The sequence below is a fragment of the Oryctolagus cuniculus genome, chromosome 17, assembly GCF_051225735.1.
Source record: "Oryctolagus cuniculus isolate XC-2025 breed Fujian yellow rabbit chromosome 17, ASM5122573v1, whole genome shotgun sequence".
Taxonomy (NCBI): Eukaryota; Metazoa; Chordata; class Mammalia; order Lagomorpha; family Leporidae; genus Oryctolagus; species Oryctolagus cuniculus.
The window spans coordinates 46,828,337-46,843,187 of NC_142883.1; the positions used below are offsets into that span (position 1 = coordinate 46,828,337).

Consider the following 14,851-nt stretch of genomic DNA (forward strand, 5'->3'; position numbering starts at 1 on the left):
GTATTCTATTTTCCTACCAGGGGGCGGGGCCTGAGTTGACCCACCTGTCCAGGAGGAGCCATTACTCCTACTGTAGGGAAGGCAGGGCTGGGTCCCATCCCCCACACCTGGACACCGGTGGTCCCTGCCTGGGCCTCAGTGTCCTCCTGTGGCCAGCACGGCTCAGGGCTGCAGGTGCCAAGGGCGGGTATCCCAGGGAAGTAGGCCCAAGACAGGAGCTCAGGGACCGAGCTCCGAGCAAGACTCATGGGCCCGGGAGTGGGCTTTGGAAACCCCACCCGCAGCCCCCAACCCAGGGCAGCGTTGTATGAAGCGCGGTCTTGCTCTAAGCAGTGCCGGGAGACACGTGAGTACTCCTTTGATGTGGGGTGCGTGGGCTCAGAGACTGTGTGCCCTGTTGGGGTCCCTCGAGCTGGGGTTCGTGACCTCAGAGGCTGTGCTGGTGGCCGGCGGCCATCAGGGCACAGCAGACCGGGAGCTGAGGGTCTGATGGAGCGGGGCAGGTAAAGTGCGAGGACCACGGGAACCGCTTCCTGCGGCTGCTGTAACAAACGACCAAGTCGCTCGCGGTGTCGGCAGGGCTGCCCTCCTCCTATAAGCCACCCTGGCTGAGAGGCTGGTGGCCCCTTCCTGCATCTGCAAAGCCAGCCACGCCTGCCCCTGACCTGCCCTGGGTCTTGTGACTGCCCTGGGCCCGCCCCATTTACAGTTAGCCAATCAGCGCCCTCCGTTCCACGTGCACGCCCATTCCCCCCACACCCAGGTGTCAGGCCACGCATCCACAGGCTCCAGGCACTGGACATGGCCGCCCTGGGGCCGGCGTATCATCCCCACCGGGCTCCTGCGCTGGTCCCGGCTCAGAACCCGCTTCCTCTTTGCAGGCCAATAAGCTCAGAACCAAGACCCTGCGCAACACGCTGAACCCCACGTGGAACGAGACCCTCACTTACTACGGGATCACAGACGAGGACATGATCCGGAAGACCCTGCGGTGGGTGGGGCCCCAGCCGCCCACTCCCTCCCCCCCTCCCCGGCCCCCGGCCACACCCACAGATCCCTGGAAGCAGACTGGGGGCGCCCAGTGCTTCTGAGGCCCCGGCCGTGCCCCTTGCCCCCCAGGATCTCCGTGTGTGACGAGGACAAATTCCGCCACAATGAGTTCATCGGGGAGACGCGCGTGCCCCTGAAGAAGCTGAAGCCCAACCACACCAAGACGTTCAGCATCTGCCTGGAGAAGCAGCTGCCGGTGAGCGGGCGCCGCCCAGGGCGCACCTGCTGCGCACCTGGCAGGTTGCAGGTGCGGGGGAGACAGACGGAACCAGCTGCCTGCTCCGGGCCACAGAATGGAGCAGAGGGAGCGGGGTCGGGGGCGGTGAGCCCAGAGAGGTGAAGGGGAGGCTGGGAGGGCCCCGACGTCTCCCCCCCCCCCCCCGGGCGACAGTGGGGCGACGCACAGAAGCGGAATTGACGCGAATGACAGCTGCAAGGGAGAAGCCAGGAAGGCAGCAAGCAGCCGAGCAAGCGAGCGAGCGATCGAGCAAGCGTGGCTCAGGCCCGGGCTGCAGAGACAGGAGCCAGATGGGATGGGATGTGCCCGCAGGGCAGCTCCCCTGGGGGGAAGGGCAGTGCCCAGGTTTGGGGAAGGCTGAGGCAGCTGCGGACCGAGGCGGCCAGGGTCAGATGCACGGACGTACAGCTGGAGCGAGTGAGGCGAGCGGGGCCTGGGAGCCACCCCGGGAGACAGGAAATAGTTCTTTCCCAGAAACCGCCCCTGCCTGAGGACAGAGTTAGCTGTCCAAATGTTAGTCTGTTTGGCCCGGCCTCTCTCTCTCCCTCCCTCCCTCCCTCCCTCCCTCTCTGCTCTCCACTCCTTGCTGCCCCTGGTTCAGGAGTGGGCAGTGGCACATTCCCCCTGGGGCCTGAGCAGGTCACTAGGACACACCTGCCACCACCTGAGTGTGTGTGGCCAGCCCCAGGGAGCCTGGAGCCCTCAGTCCCTGGATCGCAGGTGCAGCCCTGGGAACCAGTCAGCCTGCGGCCTGCGCTGCCCCCAGCATCCGCCTCTGTCATCCTGCGTAACTTGCTCACCTTTTATTCGCCTGTCACGTCTCTCCCACGCACAGACACTGTGTGATGGGTGCAACCTTTCCCGTCTCATTAGTCACCAGCCACAGGTAGCCCGGTTTTTCCCAGTGATCTGTGTCACCCGCGAAAGGCAGCATCGGCTCCTGGTAGAGTTGTGTTTCTGGGTTTGGATCGCTGGGGTAAACATCCACAGAGTGTGCAGCGTGGATGTGAGTGCACACGTGTGTGAGTTATGTGCAAGGGCACACGTGATGGTTTTTATATGAAACAACCCCAGAGAATCCCAGCCCAGCCCCGGAACACCTGCTGAGAGCACCCCTCCCCCCATGACGAGCCTTGAGGAAAGCCACGTGTGGACTTAGGTGTTTTTTGCACCACGTCGCATGTGCCTTTCTTGGAACTCAATCTTCGCGAAATTCCAAAGTACCCCGTTTGCCATTTAGTGTCACTGGCACAAGCGTGCAGTTCCCACGGTGACGGCCGCCTGTCGCTGTGTCAGGTTACGAGGCTGCCTTCTGGCTCCAGGGCTGTGGGGGCGGTGGCCCCTGCTCGTGTGCCAGGTGGGGCGCAGTGGTGGGCAGAGCGGAGGGGCCTGGGTGGGCGGTGCCTGAGGAGGTGGGAGGCAGAGCCCTCACCCTGGGGCGGGCACTGGGCAGCCGCTGAGGTGTGGGAGGGAGGGAGTCACAGCTCTGGCTTCGGGCTTCTCCCCAAGGGGCCAAGCCTGGCACTCTGCTGGGGCTCCGGGAAGCACCGTCCAGGGGCTGGGGCCAGGGTGCATGCTCACTGTCCCAGGTGGCTGGGCAGACAGGCCCGCCTCTGAACTGTGCAGGCTGGAGCTGCTGGCGTGAGGTTGAACCTGGAGTTGACCCTGCCCCCCCCCCCCCCGCCCTGGGCTCCCTTGGAAGCCTCCCCTGGGCCAGGCCTTCACCCACCCACAGTGTGGGAATCACAGAGCCGGCTGTCGCGTGCGCTCCCCACAGCGCCCCTCTGCCCACGGCTTGCTCTGCCTGGCACCGAAGTGAGTCCCTGGTGGCTTCACCGAACCCTTCCTGCTTTGGTCCAGGACAGACGTGTGGGGAAGCAGGCAGCCACCACACCGCTGTGCGATGGCGGGAGGAAGGCCAGGCCGGTCCCTCCAGCTGAGCCCAGCCCTGGAGGGATCAGGGGCTGATGGCGCACAGAACCATGCAGAGCACGTGTGGACTGCCGGGAGGGCCGGGCAGACGCCGAGAGGCACCACAGCAGGGTTCTGAAAGGGGTCAGCGAGTAGCCGTTCGAGGCTCGTGGCTGAGTAGCAGCTGTCGCAGCGCCGTCTCTGCCGTCGGAGGCAGCGCAGCTGAGATGCAGGCGCCCAAGGCAGCCAGCAGAGCTCATCCAGACTTGAGGCTGGAGTTCCGTCTCACTGCCGCGTGCTGTCAGGTCCGCCACTCACGAGGGTGAAGTCCACTCCCAGCCCACGTCCGTGCGTCCAGTCGGGCCGAAATTTCCCAGCGGGGCAGCTGTGCAGGGCGGTCTGAGGCCCCTGGGGCGGAGGAGCGGGGGTCAGGGCCGGGCAGGGGCTTCCACACAGTGGGCAGCGAGGCCAGGGAGGAGCAGGGGAGGACAGCCCAGCGCCTGCCCCACCCGACAGGTGGACAAGACGGAAGACAAGTCCCTGGAGGAGCGCGGCCGCATCCTCATCTCCCTCAAGTACAGCTCGCAGAAGCAGGGCCTGCTCGTGGGCATCGTGCGCTGCGCACACCTGGCCGCCATGGACGCCAACGGCTACTCAGACCCCTATGTGAAAATGTGAGTGTACGGCCCCAGCCCGCCGCATCCGGGACCCTGGCAGGTAGTGGGCGTGGTGTCCACCTCGGTGCCCTCTCTTAGGTGCTCCTTTGACAACACCGGGGCGAGGGTGGCAAGCCCATTGCACAGGTGAGGACATGAAGGCTTACAGAAGGTGGATGCCTTTGCAGAGCATGCAGGCAGGGAGTAGTTATCTCCTGGCACCGTGGCCAGGCCTTCCCGCAACCCCAGCACCCCAGAGGGCCGTGCGCAGGTGGGAGAGGGGCCAGGGGAGAGGGGCCAGGGAGAGTGCCGCGAAGGAACTCCACGGGGACCCCGCAGCTGCTCACGCATGCAGGCCCTGTGTTGGACCACAGGGGCACATCAGAGCCCCCCACCCTCCAGTGGGGACTGACGGTGGCACGGGGGTGACACCACTGGGGGCTGGGCTGTGCCCTGAGCTGTTGTTTGGGGGGGACAGGTGGCATTTGAGAGGGTGACAGGTGCCAGAGGTGGGTGGACACGGGTGGGTTCCCAGGGACCCTGTGGAAGGGCCAGACTGAGGAGAGCGGGATTTGGCTCAAGAGAAGGAGGTGGGAGAGGGGCGGGGATAGAGGGGTCAGGACTCAGAAGCAGGAGAGAGTGTTGTGGAAGCCCGGGAGACTGAGGCCACAGGGTCATCTGTTGCAGGGAGCGCTACTTGGGCTCTGCCCCCCGGCCGCTGTCACGCTCCTGTCACTTGTAAAAGTCTATGCAGAGGAGCCCAGACGCTTTGGGAAACAGTCGGCAGTCACTTAGGAAGCGAGTGCACACTCAGGGGGGTACTTCCCACTGCCCCCCGGGTGGAAGCAACGCACAAGGGCCTGGCCACTGCTGAGTGGGTGTCGTGTGCGCTGGAATACTATACAGCCGTCAAAAGGAATGGCGTTCTAATACCTGCTCTGATAAAGACGGGCCCTGGAGACGTGGCACCAGATGGAAGATGGCAGACGCGCATCCTGTGTGTGTCCAGAACAGGAAGATCCGGGGAGGCGGGAAGTAGATGAGGGGTTGCCAAGGGCTGGGGCAGGCGGGGGCAGCAGGCAAGCGCCTGCCCAGGGGGATGGGATTCTGCTCTGGTCAGTGAACGTGTTCTGGGGTCCCCTGTGATGTGCCGCACACCCTGTGAATCGCATCCCCTAGAGCTGTTAGAGGGGCCGGCGTTGTGGCCCACTGGGTTAAGTCTCCACTTGGGATGCTGGCATCCGACGTCAGAGCGCTAGTTCAAGTCTCCGCTGCTCCGCTTCCCCTCTGGCTCCTTGCTAATGCACCTGGGAAAGCAGCAGGAGATGACCCGAGTGCTTGGCCCACCTGGGACATCCAGGTGGAGCTCCTGGCCCAGCCCTGGCCATTGCAGCCATCTGGGGAGTGAACCAGCAGCTGGAAGATCTCTCCGTCTCTGCCTCTCTATCACTCCGCCTTCCAAAGAAAGAAAGGCTGCTAGCTTTAAAAGTCTGATGACAGCAGGCGCCAGGGGAGGCTGCCCGACAATGGTGCTGGCGCTGCCGGTTTCCATGTGATCAGCAGTGAACAGGGCCCAGCCTCAACAACAGCAAGACTGTGCGATCTGCTGTGTGCAGCGCTGGAGAGAGGGGCCGCAGCAGCTGTCTGGACTCACCCAGGAGGCGCTGTGCATGCCGTCAGGTGGGGGGTGCACGCCCCACGTGTGCTGGTTGTCCCGTGTGCGCCTCAGGCCCCCAGGCTCGGGTGGGAAGCTGCTTCTCACAGCAGCAGCAAACTGGAAACAGCCGCCGGCCGTCAGCAGAGGAACAGGCTAACAAGACGTGGCACACACGTGTGATGGCGTGCCCTGCGCTTACAAAGGACACGCCGACAGCTCCCAGACTTGCAGAGCCCGCCAGCACTGTGCATGGTGCTGCTGTTTGTGCAGACTGTGGGCTGAGCTGCAGATTCACCCAATCGCAGCTCGCAAACCCTGAGGAGGGCCGGTGTTTCCCCTCGCAGCTGAGGTCACTCCCATGGTGAGTGCTGGGCTCAGGGTCCTGGCTCCACCCCCGATCCAGCTTCCTGCTCCTCGTGCACACCTGGGAGGCAGCAGGTGACGCAGACCCAGTGGAGTTCCCAGCTCCCACCGTGGGCCTGGGTGTTTGAGGGGTGACTTAACAGATGGGGGTCTCTGTTTCTTGCCTCTCGAGTAAATGAAAATAAATTTTTAAAAAAATGTATCAGATACTCAAGACTTACATCTGGACTGATGGCATACAGACGGCTTTTTTAAATTTTTATTTATTTTTTGACAGGCAGAGTGGACAGTGAGAGAGTGAGAGAGAGAGACAGAGAAAAAGGTCTTCCTTTTTCCGTTGGTTCACCCCCAAAGTGGCCGTCACGGCCAGCACATTGCGGCCAACATGCTGCGCCGATCCAAAGCCAGGAGCCAGGTACTTCTCCTGGTCTCCCATGGGGTGCAGGACCCAAGGACTTGGGCCATCCTCCACTGCCCTCCCGGGCCACAGCAGAGAGCTGGCCTGGAAGAGGGGCAACCGGGACAGAATCCGGCGCCCCAACCGGGACTAGAACCTGGTGTGCCGGCGCCGCTAGGTGGAGGATTAGCCTAGTGAGCCGCGGCGCCGGCCAACAGATGGCTTTTCTTGTCAGTATTCCAATCGAGTGTGGCTTAGCAACGACTGGCACGGCACTCACCATCACCGATCCCGGCATGCTGGTGAGCACAGGGAGGAGCATCCCACAGGCGTTCTGCAAAGCCCGTGCTGGTCACGGGAGGGAGTGGAACAGCCTCGACTTGGGTGCCCATGGCGGAGGGGTGCCCTGGACCCACTCCGCTGAGGACGCAGAGAGCCGAGTGTGCCTTACAGTTACTTACTTACATGGAAAGCAGAGAGAGAGCTTCCATCTGCTGTTTCTGATGCTCGGGACTGGGCGGAGGCTGAAGCTGGGAGCCAGGAACTTCATCAGGTCTCCCATGACAGTGGCAGGACCCAACCACTTGAGCCATCACTTGCTGCTCCCAGGCTCTGTGGGAGCAGGGATCTAGAGCCGGGAGCCAAGCTGGGAATCAAACCCGGGCACTCAGATATGCGGCATGGTGTCCTAACCACCAAGCCAAGCACCCCCCAGCCACCTGTGTTTCTTTTTTTTTTTTTTTTTAATTTTTTATTTATTTGAAAGTCAGAGTTACACAGAGAGAGAGGGAAAGAGAGAGAGAGAGGTCTTCCATCTGCTGGTTCACTCCCCAGTTGGCTGCCATAGTCGCAGCTGCACTGATCCGAAGCCAGGAGCCAGGAGTTTCTTCCGGGTCTCCCATGCAGGTGCAGGGGCCCAAGGACTTGGGCCACCTTCCCAGGCCACAGCAGAGAGCTGGATCAGAAGTGGAGCAGCTGGGACTCGAACTGGCGCCCATATGGGATGCTGGCACTGCAGGCGGCGTCCTTACCCGCTACACCACAGTGCTGGCCCCCAACACCTGTGTTTCTTTTCTAAGATTTGTTTATTCACTTGGAAGGCAGAATGAGAGAGAACCATCTGTTGATTCACAATGGCCACAACAGCTGGGGCTGGGCCAGGCCAAAGCCAGGAGCCAGAAGCTTCTTCTGGGTCTCCCACTTGGGTGCAGGGGTCCCAGGACTTGGGCCATCTTCCACTGCTTTCCCAGGCACATTAGTGGGGAGCTGGATCGGAAGTGGAGCAGCCGGGACTAGAACCAGTGCCCATATGGAATGCCAGCACTGAGGCAGAGCATTGGCCCCAAATCTGTTTTTGAAGGAGGTTTGAGCCAGGGCCCAACTCTGCTAAAAACGTTCTTCTGGTGGGACTCGTGAACCTTATAAGAATTAGACACCCAGAAACGAGAGAGACCCTGCCTCCTAGGGGCTGTGGGGAGCGGGCACAGGAGCAGAAGTCCGGCTGGCCCCTACCCCGGCCACTGCAGTGCTGGGACAGGAGGAGCCCGGGCACGCTTCCCCAAGGGCGGACTGCTCTGCGCAGCCCTGCCCGGCCTGTCCGCTCCCAGGACTCCCCCCGACCCTCTGCCTGGCCTCCCTCATGGTTCCAGATACCTGAAGCCAGATGTGGACAAGAGATCCAAACACAAGACGGCCGTCAAGAAGAAGACCCTGAACCCGGAGTTCAATGAGGTGCAAGGGCGCAGAGCACCACCCAGGCCACTGTGGGAGCCAGATGGGGGGCTGGGGGCCACGGGTAGGGTGTGGCCATGTGGGTGTAGGGCAGGAAAGGCAAGTGTGGAGGCGATCGGGCTCCTTGCTGAGGTCGCAGGGTTGGGGAGGAGCAGATGTGAGAAAGAGGGGTGCTCAGTGGAGGGATCTAGATGCCCCTGTTCCTGGAAGGTCCTCAGCCTGGGGGTGGTACAGCGGGAGGTGCACACGTGGGTGCATCCCCGTCTCCCTGGAGCAGGTGGGGAGGGCACCAGAGGGCCTCGGCCGAGCCAGAGCCACCCCGGCCGCTCCAGGCCAGGCAGAGGTGGCTGGAGGATGCTCCCGGAGTGGAGGGCCCCGAAGCCAGGGAGAGGGTCCCAGAGGAGGAGGCGGTCAGCCCAGCCAGGCCCGAGAGTGGTCGGGGACGGCCAAGTGGGCAGCGAATGCGGGAACATAGAGAAGGAGCAGGTGGAGGAGGGTGCGGGGACCCCCGGGGCCCTCATGTGCAAGTGGGAGGCATGGGTGAGGACCCGCCCACCGCCCGGCACACGCCCCACCCACCCCATCCCCCATCACCCGCCCTCTGGTCAGCAGGAGTTCTGTTACGAGATTAAGCACGGGGACCTGGCCAAGAAGACTTTGGAGGTCACCGTCTGGGATTATGACATCGGAAAGTCCAACGACTTCATTGGTAAGGAGGCATGACGGGCACGCTGGGTGGCCATTTGCCTGCCCTGGGCTCAGCTGAGGCCTGAAGCCCTAAACCGGCCATGGACCCTCCTCCCTGGCCTCTGGGGAGAGTCAGGGTCAGGAACCAGCTGCCCTGGGCAGCACGAGGGCCCTCAAAGGGGCAGACAGACCCAGAGAGGGAAGGAGCACCGGGGGGCCACGCAGCCACCCTGGCGGTCAGCACTTGGGGCCGGCCCGAGCCCCCTGCGCCCTGGCCGGTGGGGACAGTGGTGGAGGGAGGGCACACGCTGCCCACGCTCAGAGCCCAGCGGCAGGGAAGTACCTGCCGCCGTGCCTGTGCCGCTGGCTGCCCTTGCCGCCCCCTGCAGGTGGCGTGGTTCTCGGCATCAATGCCAAGGGCGAGCGGCTGAAGCACTGGTTCGACTGCCTGAAGAACAAAGACAAGCGCATCGAGCGCTGGCACACGCTCACCAGCCAGCTCCCAGGGGCCGTGCTCAGCGACTGACCGCCCCGGCCCCGCGCCCGCTGCGCCCTGGGCTTCCTCGGCTGCCACCAAGGGCTGCAGCCCCCACGCGGGGGGAGATCCAGGACACCTGCTCGGACCCAGAGCCCCTTGGAGGCCACAGAGGGCCAGGCAGGGTAGAGCCGGCCTCAGCCCCAGCACCTGCTCGGGGGAGGGGACGGGGCCGGCCAGCGGGCACGGAACCATGCAGAGGTCAGCAGCAAGGCACACGCTGAGAGGACGGAGCGGGGCGCACTGGGAGGGCAGGCCGGGCGGGCGGGAGACGGTACTGCCAAGGACGCCGACTCCCGGGGGTAGGCAAACGGGCTGGAAGGCATGCGCCTCTCTCTGGCGTTGCTGGGCTGGTGGAGAGGGGCCTGCGGGCTGGGGGCCAGGACACGGCAGGGAACACGGGCCGGCTGACAGCGCTTCACATCCGCCACCCCCACGGCCTGCCCTCAGGGAGCCCCTGCAGACCACTGCAGCAGGGATGAGCAGTGCCACCTGACAGAGGGGAGGGAAGGCTTCCTGGAGGGGGAAGTTCTAATGGGGGAAAGGGCGGGGCGGGCGGGGGCCCTTGGGGGAAGGTGATGGAGCCGGGAGCCCCAGGGTCCTGCTTGGGGGCAGATGTGTTAGGGCTGCGGACAGGGGCAGGGGCAGGTCAGCCCACGCCCCGCGCTCCTGCTGGCTCCTTGGGGCGGGAGGCTGGGGCGGCTAAGACAGAAGGGTGTCCTCAGGCGTGCGGAGGAGGCTCGTGGTTCTGTGGCTTCCCCCTCTGCCCTTTGACCTCTACGTCTGGCTCAGGCTGGGGATCGAGCCCCCCAGTGTCTGCCCATGGCCTGCTGGCCCTCCTGAAGCCTGGGAATACTGGAGAGGGAGCCCCAGCTCAGGGGGTGGGCTGGGCCGGAAACCCCCAACCCGGCTGCCCAGGGCCCCCCACACTGGAAGGACAGATGCAGGATGGAGGGGTGTCAAGGCCGCTGCCCCGTCACAGTGAGCCCACAGCTGGGCGGCGGGAACAGAGGCCCACGGAGGAAGGTGACCTGCCCAAGGCCGGGATCCGCAGCGGCGCCCGTCACGGCGGTTGGGGAAGTGGGGTGCTGGGCTCACACGGGGGTCCCACTAGCTGCCCACCTGCTGCCCACCCACCCCAGGGCCCAATGGTGTGAGGGCCGGAATCTGCTGCAGACACCAAGCACATCACCGAGCGTGGCCGGGGTGGTGGCTCAAATCCCGCAAGTGCCCATCAGCCCCTTCTGGGCTCACAGGGACCCCAGGAGGAGCCTTGGGGCCCCGTCTTCCGGAGCCTTTGCCCTGGGTTAAGGGGGCCGCGTGCTCTGACCCAGGGACCCTTCACACAGCGGGGCTTGTCATCCCAGGGGCAGAGGACCCGGGCCCCTGTCTGTCGGGGAGCTCTGTGGTGTGTTGAGACAAGGAACCTTGTCCCTTTGCTGGCTCAGAAACCAGCCCCCTGGCCAGGCCTTGAACTCTGCCCTTACCCAGCCTTTGACCCTGTGGCCCGGGGGGCAAGGCGGCAGCTCCTTTGTCCACACAGCTAGAACAGGGGGCTTCTGGGGGCCCAAGGGGAGAGGGGGTCGTGGTAAGGGGCCCGGCTGGAGCAGGACTCTGGGCACCCAGTCCAGGGCCCGCGGCCTCCCCAAAGCTGTACACATGCGCGCGTGTCTGCAGGTGCCCTGTGGGGCGCTCAGGCAGGAGCCCCCCCCCCCCTCCTCGAGGGAGCCTGAAAACAACTGGCTCTGCTTTGACCCCAAACAGGCATCTTTCCTCCCCCTGGCCCGTCAGCCCCACAAAGACGGGAAGTCTGATGCAAAAAAAAAAAAAAAAAAAGTCATTCCAAAGTCTGTTGTCAGTAACGCGGCGGGGGAGGGGGGTCGCCGGAGCGCTGCAGCCCCCTCCGGCCCTGGGTTCCGCCCCGCCCACCGCCGCCACTAGCCAATCCCCGACGGGCCCGTCTTCCAGCCCTGAAGCGGTAACCTCCTGACCTCTAGTGGCGAGAGCGAGGAGCTGCACCTCCCCGGGCCGTGCATGCCCTGCCCTTTATTCCTCCGCGACACGACGAACCTCCTGCTGCATGGACTCGCGTGCACTGCTTCACACCGTCTTGCCACCGTGTGACGGCCGCAGAAACACGCGGCGGCCCCACGACACAACTTTTATACTTTCGTCCTCCTTTCCCCAGGGTGTCCTTTTTAAGTCTTCTTTGTTAATGTTTATAATGACATATAACCCAAAGTAAACGGACACGTCGTACGGCGATGTTGGCTTGGGAGCCTCCTTCTCATGGATGTGGAGCGGTGGGAGTGGGAAGCGCATTGTCACCGAGACCCCCGCTTGACGGAGACCGCCAAGTTCCAGATGGGGAAACGGGGCCCCAAGAGGGCAATGAGACTCCTCGCGCAGAGCCACGCGGCCGGCCCGCTGCAAGCCCGAAATTCAAATCGGGCCTCACCTGGGCCGGTATGCCCCGTGCCGCTCGTGCAGCCCAACGGCTGTGCGGCGTTAGGACTAATGCCAGGCACGCGGGGTAGAATCAGCGACAGCGTCAATAGCCAACGCAATAATGATGCTACATGACGACCAAGGACGCGGCCTAAAGGAACTAGGGGGCCGTGGCCGGCAGGTCGACTCTCCTCCAAGGCCCCCCATGTATCACGAGCTTGGTTCCCATAGTCCTGGTGCGAATTCTCAACACCAGGTGGGCCTCGTGGGAGGGCCTTGTGCTCCGGGGGGCGTGGGCGGCAGAAAAGTTGGTTATAAACGCGAGAGGGCCAGGCAGCCGGCCCTGGGGTCTCTCGGCGCCCACCGCACCGCCGCCTGGCCGGCCCTGCAGCACCGTGAGCCGCGTCTACGCGTTTCTCCTTAAAGTGAGTGAGTGAGTGCCTTTGGGCGTTCCGTTCCCGACGTGACCCCTGCAGGTGGGCGGGAGGTCGGGGCGGCTGTGAGCTGAGGAGGTGGGGAGTTTGGGGGGCGGGCGGCTCGGCCAGCGCAGCAAGGGGCCCGGGCAGTGGCTTGGGGGCAGCTGGGAGGCCGGTGGGGCGCGGGGAAGCGACCCGCCGCGGCTTGAGTGGACAACACAAGGGGGCGCGGTTGGGGCGAGGCCATCCCTTGACGGCCGCCGGCTCCCGGGCGTCTGGCTGTCCTCGTTCGTCTTTGGGGAGGCAGAGGAGGGGCCTCAAAAGCGGGCAGGGGTGCGGGGTGCTGTGCTGTGTTCTCAGTCGGGTGCAGGTTGGACGTCCTAACACGGGGCTTGGGTACCCCACGTCGGAGAGGGGGCGGGGAGGGTGCTATGGCCACGTGTGCGCAGGGCAGGCCGTGGCCAGGCAGGGTGGCCTCGTGGCCTCGTGTCATCAGCTTTAGCCGCGGACCATCTGGTTCTTGTTAGCTCGGGTTCAGTCATGACTTTATTCCTGGTGGCAGTGCCGCTGGGCAGTGTCTGGGGCGGGGACCAGGCCCTGTTTGGAGGCCTGGGGTCCAGGCCCCGGGGGGCCTTCCGGGCCTTCCACTCCCAGCGGTGGGGTGTTTGTCATTTGTGACCGAGAGCCCGGCCTGGGGCTCCAATACCACGGCACCCCTCGGTCTGCACCGTGTGTCGTCAGTGTGTGTGTGTGTGTGTGTTCTCTGCTAGCTGTTAGGAGAGTGGGGGCCACCGTTGTCTGTCTGACTGCAGTAACACCCCCCCCAAAAAAAGAAACAGGGCTCGACATCCAGGGGTGGCTGTTAAAGGCAAGCTCCGGGAAGGGGTGGCTGTGTGGCCTAGGAGTTAGGATAGCCCTGTCCCACAGGAGGGTGTCGCTTCCATTCCCAGCTCTGCACCGTGTGTGCAGGAAGGAGAGCCCCCAAGTACTGCAGGGACTCTGCCAGGACCAGAGAGAAGGTGCCGGAATCGCACTCTTGGGGGCAACAACCCCGCACTGAGGCGGACTGCTCTGGGTGTCCCGTGGGTATGACCTCATTTAATCCTCCCAGCCGTGAGGTACTGGTCCAGTCCCCGTTCGACAGATGGGGAAACAGGCACAAGGCTCACCCGAGGATGTTAAGGGTTCTGCTGTCTAAGCCTCGTGGCGCCTCACTTCTGGGCTGCACTGTTGGCAGAAGCGGGTAGTGGTCAGGCCTGGTGGGAAGTGCCCAGGTCCCAGGACTGTCACTCTGCTGTGCCGGGAAGGACCGCCCGGGGCTCACCCCCTGGGCCCTGCTGTCCGTCTGGACTGAGAGTCAGTGGTCACCTCTGCCTCAGGGGCCCGCGGGGCAGGACCTGGAGGTGATGTGGCGCTGGGGGCACTTGGGTGGCTTCCCCACCCGAGTTTACTTCCTGATGGGCAGCTTGGGACTGCGAGACCAGACAGCTCGGACTCCTGCTCGCTGCCCTGCGCCTTCCACACCCACTCTGCCCATGCACTCCTGCTTCGCCCAGGTGCTAGTTGGCGCACAAGGATGGGCATGAGCCACGCACAGCTCCAGGAGCTGGGACACCCCTGCACCCACCATGCCCCCCTCCCCTGCCACTGAGGGGATGGACGGGCCCCCACTGCCGGGGCCCCCTGCGTCCCTTTGGTCTTTTTTTTTTTTTATTGGGGGGTGGGGTGGGGAGTGGATTGTGGTAGGAACACAGCGTGAGTTGTGCACGCTTGGGCTGGTGAGCCACAGACCCCGCGTGGTGTAGCCCTCTCCAGGGTTGATGGGCTGGCCTGAGGGAGCTTTGCCCCCATTGGACGACCCCATGATGGCCAGCCCCTGGCAACCACTGGTAGGCCTCCGCACTCCCGTGGGTCTGGCAGTTGTGCAGCGTGTAAGCAGCATTGGGCAGTGCTGGGGCTCGCCCGGCCGTGGCTGCCTTTTTCACTCTGCATCCCATCCTCTGGGGCCGTCCGTGTTGTCACCAAGGCAGGTTTCCTTGTTGAGGTTGAATCCGATTTTAGCGGTGTGGACAAGCATTGGGAGACCGCAGCGTCGGGGGAGGATGCGGAATGGCGGCCACGGCTCTGAGTGCGGATGGCCTCCCCCTTGGGCTCGTTCCTGCGTCTCTTCCCTTGCCTCTCGGGAAAGAAATGACTCACTGGAGTTGCCACTCCCTCCCTGGGTCAGAGGGCAGGGGTGACATCACACGGCGGAACTGTGGCTACCAGCAGGGCATGCAGGATCCCACGTACTTGGTTAGGAAGTCCCTGAGCGAGAGAGAGGAGGAAGTAGCAGCCAGCCCAGGGAGAGACTGGTACCCCGCAGCCCTGGGCGGGAGCCAGGTGAAAGCAAAGACAGAGGGCAGCTCGCCCAGTGCTCAGCACGCCTGTTGGGAGACCTGCGCCCCACGTCAGGACCTAGGTTCAACCCCTGCTGATGCAGATCCTGGGATTCCTGCCATTCACCTGGGAGACCTGGATGGAGTTCCTGGTCTTGACCTTGGCTTGGCCCAGCCTAGGCTGTTGGGGGCATCTGGGGAGCGAAACAGCAGATGGAAACCCCCCCCAATCCATGGGTTCGCTCCCCAGATACCTACAACGGCTGGGATGGGCTGAGCCTGCGAGCAGAGAACTCTGTCGCGGCCTCTCGGGGGTGATGGGGGCACAACAACCGGAGCCACCACCTGCCGCCTCCCAGCATGTGCACAGGGAGGTGCAGGTGC

The 14,851-nt window shown here is 64.0% G+C and overlaps 1 protein-coding gene across 8 annotated transcripts in view; it reads left to right on the forward strand.

Annotated features, from left to right (window-relative positions):
• The window catches only part of DOC2B (double C2 domain beta), a 95,037-nt gene that overhangs the window by 12,341 nt on the left and 67,845 nt on the right, over positions 1-14,851 (forward strand). For 3 of the 8 annotated variants that reach the window (XM_089317584.1, XM_089317578.1, XM_089317581.1), the window contains exons 4-9: positions 882-991; positions 1,120-1,297; positions 3,716-3,873; positions 7,922-8,003; positions 8,616-8,712; positions 9,080-12,098. In XM_089317584.1, the coding sequence (XP_089173710.1) occupies positions 882-991; positions 1,120-1,297; positions 3,716-3,873; positions 7,922-8,003; positions 8,616-8,712; positions 9,080-9,216 (762 nt within the window). In that variant the 3' untranslated portion in view covers positions 9,217-12,098. Of the gene's footprint in view, positions 1-881; positions 992-1,119; positions 1,298-3,715; positions 3,874-7,921; positions 8,004-8,615; positions 8,713-9,079; positions 12,107-14,851 lie in introns of all 8 variants that reach the window. The other 5 variants (XM_089317580.1, XM_089317583.1, XM_089317579.1 and 2 more) reach the window with 3 other exon arrangements.